The sequence below is a fragment of the Balaenoptera musculus genome, chromosome 8, assembly GCF_009873245.2.
Source record: "Balaenoptera musculus isolate JJ_BM4_2016_0621 chromosome 8, mBalMus1.pri.v3, whole genome shotgun sequence".
In the NCBI taxonomy this organism is placed as follows: Eukaryota; Metazoa; Chordata; class Mammalia; order Artiodactyla; family Balaenopteridae; genus Balaenoptera; species Balaenoptera musculus.
In genome coordinates, this window is record NC_045792.1 from 104,932,807 (window position 1) to 104,943,882 (window position 11,076).

General features: G+C 49.8%; 1 protein-coding gene across 1 annotated transcript; it reads left to right on the plus strand.

Annotated features, from left to right (window-relative positions):
• The first annotated feature begins 7,297 nt into the window (after positions 1-7,297).
• LOC118900275 (glutathione S-transferase P) lies at positions 7,298-10,188 on the plus strand. The gene is made up of 7 exons (XM_036862708.1): positions 7,298-7,416; positions 7,610-7,645; positions 8,006-8,106; positions 8,215-8,302; positions 8,687-8,790; positions 9,631-9,738; positions 9,917-10,188. Coding segments are annotated over exons 1-7 (627 nt in total). The 5' UTR covers positions 7,298-7,415; the 3' UTR covers positions 10,106-10,188.
• Positions 10,189-11,076: the final 888 nt, after the last annotated feature.

Below are 11,076 nucleotides of genomic sequence, written 5' to 3' on the forward strand. Positions count from 1 at the left end.
ATTCTCAAAACTCAGTAATAAGAAAACAAACAATCCAAGTAAAAATGAGCAAAAGATTTGAACAGACACTTCAACAAAGATGTATGGATGGCAAATAAGTACATGAAAATACATTCAACATCATTAGTCATTAGAAGAATGCAAATTAAAAACCACAATGAATTAACATTACAAACCTATTAGAACATCTTGGCGAAAAGCTGACAACGCTAAGTGCTAGTGAGGATTGAGAGCAATCGGATTTCTTACATACTCTGTTGGTGGGAGTGTAAATGGCACAGCCATGCTGGAAAACGCTTTGGCAATGTGTTACAAGGTTAAACATACACTTACCATATGACTCAGCAATCCTTCTCCTAGATATTTACCCAAGACAAATGAAAACTTATGTTCATATAACAGCCTGCAAGCAAGTTTTTAAAGCAGCTTTATTCTTAATCATCAAGAACCCAGTGCCCTTTGAGTGGCGACTGGATAAACTACGGTAGAGCCATACAACGAAATACTCTTCAGCAATAAAAAGAAGAGAACCACGGATACACACAGAGCATGAATGAATCTCAAATGTGTCATGCCAATGTGAAAAAAGCCAGACTCAAAATGCTATATACTGTATGATTCCAGTTCTATGACGCTCTGAAGAAGGACAAAACTATAGGGAAAGAAAGCAGATCAGTGGTTGCCAGGGGCTAAAGGTAGGAGGGGCTGACCACAAAGGAACACAAGGGAACTTTCTGGATGATAAAAATGTTCTATATCTTCATTGAAATGATGGCTTTTGTCCAATTCATAAAACTGTGTACTCAAAAGGACAAATTTAACTAAGTGTAAAGCATTCCTTCATATAAAAAAAATTTAAATGTTATGTTGTGTGAAAGAAACTAGATACTTACTGATTGACTGCATTTAGGTGAATTTCAAGAAGAGCCAAAACTATCTATGGTGACAGAAAACAAAGCACCATTGTCTACAGAGTGTGAGGGTGAAGTGGAAGGGGCCCGGGGACTCCCAAGGTGGTGGGCATGTTCTGTAACTTGATTGGCTGGTGGTTACATGAGTACCTGTATTTATCAAAATGCATCATATTGTACACTTAAAAAATCTGAGCATTTTACTGAATATAAATTGCTTCAATTTTTTAAAGGTACAGAAAAATTTTTTAAGGCTGAATAACATTCCATTTTATTTATTTATTTTAAAAAATTGAAGTATAGTTGATTTACAATGTTGTGTTAATTTCTAGGTACAGAAATATTAAAAAGTAAAAGGATAGAAAAAGATCTACGACATGAACATACCTTAAAAGAAAGCCAGGGTGGGAATCTTAACATGTGAAAAAATTTAATTCAAGGCTGAAAATCACAATGGACAAACACGGATGTTATAAACTCATAAAAGGTACAATAGACAAAGAAGATATATACACTTAACAATAAAGCTTCACATGATATCAAGTGAAAACTGATAGAACTGCAGGAAGCTATAGATAAAACAACAATAATACCGTATGTCTCTCATGTATTGATAGAACATACAAAAAGAATAAACACAAACGTCAAAGGGATGAACAATTATCTACACCCAACAGAAAATGGATTTTGGGGGGAGTACCTCTGAACATTTACAAAAACAAGCTATGGTCTAGACCATAAATAAAACTTCAGTAAGTTACAGTGGATAAATACTCATTATATTCTCATTATATTCTCTGACCATAATGTAATAAAATTAGAAATTAAAAACAAAATGGAGAGAAGCTTCTCCCAACTGAAATTGATAAAAATTATCTAAGAATTAGTACTCAAACAAAGATAGCTTAAAAGTTCTTTATGTTTAGAAATTAAAGAATATATCATTAAATAATCCTTGAGCTAATTAGGAAATCATGGCAAGAATGAAGAAATATGTATCATTGAATGAACAGAAACATTACGTGTTGAAAGTGGTGGAACACAGCTAAAGAGTACATTAAGGAAAAAATATAACTTCAAATATATTTATCAGGAAATAAAAAAAGCTGAGAATAAATGAGCAAATCATTGAACTCACAAAGTTGGGAAAGCATAACAAAAGAAATTTTCAAATCCCAGAAATAATAAAGAGAAAAATAGCAAACAAAACCCAAAGGAAAATAGAGAACATTAATAAAAACAAAAGCCGTTTCTGCATAAGATAGCAGATTTTTTTTTTTTTTTACAAAACTAATCAAGGATAAAGAGAAGATGTGAATAATTTCTTTTTTTTTTTTTTACAAGTTATTCCAGATAATAGAAAACCAGGGAAAGTTTCCCAGAAAATGTTATGAGGCTGGTGATGTTTTAATTCCTAAAACCAGATGAGGACAAAACAAGAAAATCACATGCTCATTTCATTTGTGAACATAGATGTTAAAAGTCCTAAATGAAAAACACAATATTGTATTAAAAATAATACATCATGATCAAGTATTCTAGGAATTCATTAGAAAACGCATCACTATAATTCTCTACACTAATAAAAATAAAGGAGAAACACAATGTGATAACATCAAGCAATGTAGGAAAAGCATTTAATAAGATTTGTTATTGAGACTTCCCTGGTGGTCCAGTGGTTAAAAAATCTGCCTTCCAGTGCAGGGGATGCGGGTTCAACCCTGGTCAGGGAACTAAGATCCCACGTGCCATGGGGCAACTACTGAGCAACTAGAGAGAAGCCCGCACGCGTCAACGAAGATCCCACGTGCTGCAACTAAGACCCGACGCAGCCAAATAATAAGAATAATGTCTCTTTAAAAAAAAGATTTGTTATTTATTTATGATACAAATTCTTACTAAACTAGGGATAGAACGGAACTTCTTGAACTCATGCAGCTTCCATGCCAAAAATTCACAGCAAACATTATACATAATAGCCCTTAACCCCCAGCCCAGACACCCTGACCAGGGGAGAGGCCACCCCAAGCCATGAGAGAAATGGGGGTTTGGTTAAGGCAGTCCCTTCTTCATTCATGCCCACATATCTCTTTAAGATCAGAAGCAGAATTCTCATTATTTGCATATGATGTGAGCATTCATTTAGAAGGCCCTTTGGAATCAACAGACTATTAGAATCAATAAGATTTCAGCAACATTGCTAGATAGAAACCTACAAAATCAATAGTATTTCTAGAATTTCTCTGCATCTCTAATACCCAATTAAAAAACGGATCTTAGTTATGTTGCTAGATACAAAGTATCTGTAACATATAAGAATATGTAAAACCTCTTGGTAGAAAATTTTAATAAAGGATATAGAAGAGAATCTGAATAAGTAGACAAATAGATCATAATGTAGTGTAAGATGACAAAGTTACAAAGATGTGAGTTCTCTCCAAATTCATCTCGAAATGTGATGCAGTCCTAATCAAAATTCCAGTTGGAGTTTTTGGAGAAATTTGATAAATTCACGGTAGCATTTTTAGCGATGAATAAAGATCCATAAAGAGCTAAGAAAAACTTCAAAGAAGGAGGAGGAGGAGGAGGAGGAGGGAGAGGGGAAGGGGGAAGGGGAGGCGGGAGGAGGAAGGAGGGTGTGATTTTTTCCTACCACATTTATAAGACCGTAGTAATAAAAAAAAATTATGGTACTGGCGCAGGAACAGACAGACACAGAAGAGAACAGAGAACTGACAGGCAGACCCAATACCTTCAGGAGCTTAACATGTAGGTCAAAACGTTCAGTAGATGGTGTTGGGGAGGTGGATTCCTACCTGACAGCATGTGCAAGGTGGCCTCTAGATGGATTAATGGTGTGAATGTGAAAGTAACTTGATAAAGTTAATAAAAGACAACATAGGAGCATATTGTTGTGATTCAGGGCAGTAATTAAAGACTTTGTTTTTGTTTTTATTATTAATCCCCAAGCTATGCTACCTAACTAGAAAATATTGCCTCTTATAAGTTACGTAGGTATAAATGTTCCATATATTCTCTCCTATCATTAAAACATGCGGTAATCAAAGACTTTTTTTTTAAATTTATTTTTGGCTGCGTTGGGTCTTCATTGCTGCGCATGGGCTTTTCTCTAGTTGCGGTGAGCAGGGGCTACTCCTTGCGGTGCATGGGCTTCTCATTGTGGTGGCTTCTCTTGTTGTGGAGCACAGGCTCTAGGTGCGTGGGCTTCAGTAGCTGTGACACGTGGGCTCAGTAGTTGTGGCTTGCGGGCTCTAGGGTGCAGGCTCACTAGCTGTGGTGTACGGGCTTAGTTGCTCCACGGCATGTGGGATCTTCCCGGACCAGGGCTTGAACCTGTGTCCCCTGCATTGGCAGGCGGATTCTTAACCACTGCGCCACCAGGGAAGTCCCCAGTAATAAAAGACTTTTAAACAAAGTTTCGAAAGCACAAAACACAACCACTCCACCGCCCCCCTCCCCCCAAAAAACCTCCTGATGAATTTGACGACACTGTTTAATGAAAGACACCCAGGACAAAGTAAAGAGAGAAGGTGGACAGAATTGGAGAAGGTATTTGTAATGTTTGAAGCCAAAACATTAAAATCTCGAATAAACGAAGAACTCCTGCAAATCAACTAGAAAATGGTCAAGGTAGGAAGAGGCAATTCCCGGAAGAGGAAAGCAAAATCCAAGGAGCACATGAGGAGCTGATGCAAAATCTTAGTAATGAGAGACGCCATTTAGAACAACTTTATACCAATTCGACTGGCGAACATTCCAAAGCTGCTAATGCCACGTCTTGGGGGCACGTGGGGCTGGAGTAGGTTGGAAGAGTAGCTGGGCTGTGGGGTGGGCTGGTGCAGCCGTTGGGGAAGGCAACCTGGCGCTACTTATGCAACTCAAGTGTTCACATACCTGGGACGCAGCAGTCCCACTATTCCCACAGGAAGTGAGAATGGAATGTGGGGATAAAGGGAACATAGAACTAACTAACTAACTAAACAAATGGCGTGGGCAGGACCAGCACGGACTAGCAATGACAATGGACTAGAATCTGAGAAGCAAGCGTGCTACACACACACACACACACACACACACACCCTGTGCCGTGGTCCAGCATGCAGGAACAGTCCAGGACTGCCCTGCAACCTTGCTGTGGGAAGAGAGAGGGACAAGACAAGCTAAAATGAACCCTGGAGGTCTCTGATGGCCCACAGGGCACAGGGATGGAGGTTGGGAGTAGGTAAATGCTCCTGCACACCCCAGGGCCATCAGGGAGGTTGAGTTGGGCTAATGTCTACTCAGAGCGATGGGAAAGGGACAGAGACCTGGAGCTGGGGCCACAGCAGGACGGGTGGGGGAGGGGAACACCAGCCAGGGCCACCCCCCTCCTCCACTTCCCCCCCTCCCCTCCCCTCCCCTCCCCTTCAATTGCCCAGACCTAGCACCCTGCCTACACAGGAAGACCCTGAGGTCTGGCTGTCCCTGTTAGGCCCTGGAGAGCTCAGAGGGGAGGCCTCAGTGTTGCCTGGTGAGACTTCAGTTCCTATCATTTTGCGTGTGTGTGTGCAGGTGTGTTTGAATGTGTGTGACAGTGTGTGAAAGGGTTGTGTGAGTGTGTCTTTGGAGATGGGGGCGTGTTGTCTTTGTCAGGGCTGTGGAATTTGCTGCAAAGAGAGAATGTGGCAGGAAGGGAACTGTTCAGGTTATTTTTTGATATAACATTGCAACTGTTTCTTTCCTTTATTTTTTTCTTTGCTCTTTGTAGCTCATTGAATACCAGACGTTCAGAACTGGGGAAGGCAAATTTCAGGTTGCTTTTTGCTTAGGTCAAAGGAGCAAAGGAAGCTCTTCTGGAAGAAAAAGAGGAAAAGGGTTTTGTGTGTTAAGGGATAAAAAGGGTGCTGGCGGGACCTGAGGGAAGAGGGTTGTGAATGGGGGAGGGGCGGAGACCCTAAGTCCTGGCCCCCTGGGCGGGAATCTGGAGCCTGTTCTAAGGCCCAGGCACTTGCTGCGGGCTTGGCCCAGCCCTCCCTGGGTCCAGAACTGTCTGCCTCAGAACAGTGCCTGTATGACCTTTTCCTGCACCACCTTTGCCTGCACCAGTCCCAGAGGGTGCAGTCAGGAAATGACCGTTTCATTATCCACTTAGAAAGTAATAAATTGACGGTGTTTTTCAAGCTTTGCATCGCCCCTGAAGAATCACTGCTGGGGTGGGGAGGGCTGGGTGGTGTAGGAGATGTCAATAGTGAAGAAAGGAGAAGAGCAGTGGTCCTTGAGCAGGAGCGTGGTTCTCCTGACTCCGCCGAACTCCTGCCTGGGTTTTCTTTCTGCCTCTAGACGCCCCCTCCTCCCTGCCAATCCCACAGACGTCTGGACTCACTAGGTCCAACACGGGACATACGATGTCCTCCCAGTGCCTGCCTCTCCTCCCGGGTTCCCAATCTCGGTCTCCCTGGAGGCCTCCTTCCCCACACAGTCACCAAGTCCAGAAGCTTCCACCTGGATGTGTTTGGAGAACTTGCCCGGGGCCCAGCCCAGGCCCCATGTGGGGCCTGGCTTCCCTGCAGTCTCAGCCCTCTCAGCCAGCTCTGGGGGAGGGAGAGGGGTCTTGATGAAATACCGCCTGGACAACCCTCACTGAAGCTTTCTCCATCACTGCCATGGGGGGGACCCAGAGTAGGGCCTGAACCCCCAGAAAGGGGTTGCCCGGTGGACAGATGGGGATTCAACAGCGTTGGTGCTCGTCCTGGAATCCTTTAAAATTGCCCTCAATCCTGATGGGACTGAAAGACGGTGACCAGCTTGGTGTTACCGTGCCAGAAATGTGTAACCTTGCCAGGGATACTTTTGAAAAGGGAGGGTCCAGTGTCCCATTGCCTAGATAGATTTCAAAAACCATATCGTTCTCCTGCCGTGATTTTTACCATGCCTACTTATCACAAGTGGTGCCCGCTTCCACGTAGCGGAGTGAAACAGGTTTCCTGTGAAGGTAAGCGTATCTGAGTTGAAGAAATAAGGTAATTTAGAGGAAAAAAAGTAAGAAGGAAGCAGCGGGGTACTCCAAACAGCGGATGGGTCTGAAAATCCAGCTTGGGGTGTGAGTTGAGTGTGCGCGCGTAGGTGCACAGGGGGTGTGTCCGTCTTTGTACAGCATCTGGGAACGAGTGTCTACACGCAAGGGTTTGTGTCTCTGGGGTCTGCGACCCCAGCAGGGGAAGGGGCTGGACTGCGCGCTCTCTCAGGCCTCTGTAAGGTTCTGGAACCCAGCCCTAGCTGTGAGCCCATTAGCCCCGGCAGGAAGTCCGGCAATCGGATGCAACCGGCTGGGACTGGCTGCGCGGCGGGGTTGAGGGGCGGGGGAGCGGCTCGCAGCCGGCGCGGTGACTCAGCACGGTGGGGCGGGCCGGAGCGGGGCGCGCCCACCCGTATAAGGCTCGGGGCCGCCGTCGCGGGCGCTGGAGTTCTGCCGCCGCCGCTGTTGCTGAGGTCCGCGTCGCCATCAGTGAGTCCCCGCCGTCTGCGGCTCCCAGGGGGATTCCGAGGGGGCTCCCAGGGTTTTGGGGAGCAGTTGGGGCTCTCGGGGGGCCTACAGCGCCCAGAACAGGGGATGCGACCCCAGGGAGGACGGGCGGGCGCCCTGTCCCCCGTAACACGCCTCTCCCAGATGCTAACAGACTTCTCTCTGCATCCTGCAGTGCCGCCCTACACCATCGTCTACTTCCCTGTTCGAGGTAGGGGCCTGTGACGGGGAGGGAGGGAGGCAGAGGTTGGAGGTTGCAGCAGCTCACGCCCCTCACCCACCTGAGGGAGTCCCCAACCTCCCTTTTCCCTCCATCACGTGGCTACTAGCTCCGCCTTCCCTGTGCCCCGGAGCTGCCCCTTGCTGGAGTAAGCAACTTCCCGGCCCTGGCCCGTCCCTCCGCAATGTGCTGGGAGATCATCGGAGGAGTCCTCACCTCCTTGGCTCTTTCCCAGGGCGCTGCGAGGCTGGGGTCCCTGCGCATCCCCTCTACCCCGTCCTCCCCTCCCCCAGGGCGCTGCGAGGCTGGGGTCCCTGCGCATCCCCACTACCCCGTCCTCCCCTCCCCCAGGGCGCTGCGAGGCCATGCGCATGCTGCTGGCCGACCAGGACCAGAGCTGGAAGGAGGAGGTGGTGACCATGGAGACCTGGCCATCACTCAAGGCCTCCTGTGTGAGTACTTCTGTCGTATCCCGGGTCAGGGGCTGGGCACTGGGGGGCAAAACTAGGGTGGGGGCAGCCAAGCTCAGCACCTCTGACAGAGCTGTGCATTCCCCCCAGCTGTACGGGCAGCTCCCCAAGTTCCAGGATGGAGACCTGACCCTGTACCAGTCCAATGCCATCTTGCGTCACCTGGGCCGCTCCCTCGGTGAGTCCTGAGGCTGCAGGGGGCCCAGTCCGGGGCAGGGGTCGGCGGGCATCAGTCAGAGTTCCTGAGCATCTGCTCAGTGTTGGCCCCCTGAGCCTCTTCCATTTAAATCAAATTGTCCTGCAGCCCTGTGGAGCGGAGGCAGGTGGAGGTTATCTCACTCGCCTAGGGTCAGGCCCGGGTCTGTCGAGCAATCCTTGCCCCGTAGCAGGCCACCTCCCGCTGAATTCTGAGCATGGACTCAGATGGTCCTTTTCTTCATCCACATCCTCCTCCCTCCGCCCTGGCGGAGGCTCACAGGCAGCCACGTGGCCTGTCTGGTGGGTCAGGCTGTAGTGGCTGGTCAGGCGCCCCGTCATGCTGTCTGCTCTCCCGCCACCCCAGGGCTGTATGGGAAGGACCAGCGGGAGGCGGCCCTGGTGGACATGGTGAATGACGGCGTGGAGGACCTTCGCTGCAAATACGGCACCCTCATCTACACAAACTACGTAAGCACGGACACGGGGACGGTCACTGAGGACAATGAAAGAAAGGGGCTGCCTTCCTTCTCACCCTACACAACACCCCTCACGCAGCTCTGACTGATCCTTCCCTTGGGCTGCTTCTGGCTGTGCAGGGGGTGGGGGGTCAAGAGCCATTATGGATTGGACACAAGACTCGGCCTCCCTGCCTGGGGGAGGGACCCAGTCAAGTAGCAGGCAATGGCAGAACAGCGTGAGGACAGGAGACATCCAGCCACAGGTGGTCCCCGATCCGCAGCTGGCGGAGGTCAGGAGCACTTCCTGGAGCCAGGTGCAGGAGGAGGAGCACCTACAGTCAGCTTCTAGAAGGGGTGCTGGCACTTTCAGGTGCACGAGGTATCAGGCACGGAGCACATTCAGGGACTTGGGACCAGTTTAGCAGAGGCAAGGCGTGTGTGCCTGTGTGTGTGTGAGAGAGAGAGAGGGAGGGAGAGTGTCAGGAGATGGAGCTGGAGGGGGCAGCAGGCCCAGGTCCTGAAGGCCTTGAACCAGCTGGCTTGGATGCTGTCTTTGGGGAGTCTAAGCAGGGCGGTATCTGTGAGATCTGGAAAGACCCTACAAGGCTTTTGCAACAGTCTGGTGAGCGATCGTGGCAAGAGTGAACTAGCGAAGAATCGGCAGCTGAAATGGACAGGATGTGGCAACGGCCTGGGGTGGGGGGTGAGGAGAGGAGGGGCGGGGGCTGGGTGAGCGGCGATTCACTGAGATGGGGCAGACAGGAGGGGACGTCTCGGGGCAGGGGCAGAGGCAGGGCGTGCAGCAGCGTGAGCGTCAGGAGGATGGTACACAGTGGCATCTTTCTGGCAGGAGGCAGGCAAGGAGGACTATGTGAAGGCACTGCCCCAGCACCTGAAGCCTTTTGAGACCCTGCTGTCCCAGAACCACGGCGGCCAGGCCTTCATCGTGGGCAACCAGGTGAGCTGGCCCTGTCCCGCCCCTTCCCCACCACCCTCTTCTTACAGATGGCAAACCGGTGCAGAGAGAGCACGTGAGCCATTGGTTCAGCAAAGCTGGGCAGACCAAGGGACCGGCTCAGGCTCCCTGCCTCACACCTCCCACACCCACTGAGTCCCTGCCCCTCTCTGCCCTGCAGATCTCCTTTGCCGACTACAATCTGCTGGACTTGCTTCGGATTCACCAGGTCCTGGCCTCCAGCTGCCTGGACTCTTTCCCCCTGCTCTCAGCCTACGTGGCCTGCCTCAGCGCCCGGCCCAAGCTCCAGGCCTTCCTGGCCTCCCCGGAGCACGTGAACCGCCCCATCAATGGCAACAGGAAACAGTGAGGGCTTGTGGCACCCTCAGCAAGAGGCAGGGAGCTGCCTGCTTCCCTTTCCCCAGGACCAATAAAGTTTCCAAGAGAGAAGCAGTGCTGTGAGCATTGAGTTTTCTGGGGAGGGGGCTCCCTGATCCTCTCAGGCTTGGGGGAGGGACAGGCAGCTGGACAGGATACTTGAATCCTGAAACACAGAGTGTCCTCCTGGAGCCCTCAACCAGCTCTGTGTTTACTGAACTCCAGAAACAAAGAGAAAAGAAAAGAAAGAAACAGGAAGAGAAATCAACCATGGTCCCTGCTCTGGAGATCCCCATAGTCTACAGAGGACAGGCTCACTTAAATAAACATGCTTTCTGCTCTCAGCAGGCCACCTGCCAGAGGGCCTCCATCCAGGACTGCAGGAGCTGAGGGGCCCTTGGCTGAGGAGGGGCGTGGGGAGGAGCTGAGCCGCTCAGAGCAGCCCCGGGCTGGGTCGGTGGGAGGGTCAGTCACTTCTGCTCAGCTGGGGCTCTCCTTTCTTCCTTGTGCGTCGTGGGCATGGGAGCCACACTGGGCGATCCAGGCGGCTCGCCTCCTGCCTTCTCTCACCATCTTTGTCAGCTGGGCAAAGAGAATGACCCAGCCTGGGTGAGCTGGCTGTGGGGTGTCCACAGTGGGGAGGCATTGGGGTGCAAACAGGTTGTGGCTCTCGGGGCTCCCACGGATGGCTGGAGGGGAGGGCCTGTGGGAGGCCCCCTTGGTGCAGCCTGGAGGAGCAGACCCTTCTCTGGGGAGCCTTGCCCAGCATCAGAGCCTCCTGCCCAAAGCAGGGAACCTCTCAGTAAGTCAACCTCTCTTATTGCTGAGAGAACTCAAAGTAGGTGAGACTTCCAGGAAATGTTATTTGAGGGCCCAGAGGGAAGCAGCTCTGCAGTGACTAAAGTGTCCTGCCTGCACGCTGCAGGGGTGGTGGGTTGGCAGAGGGGTACCTGCACCCATCCC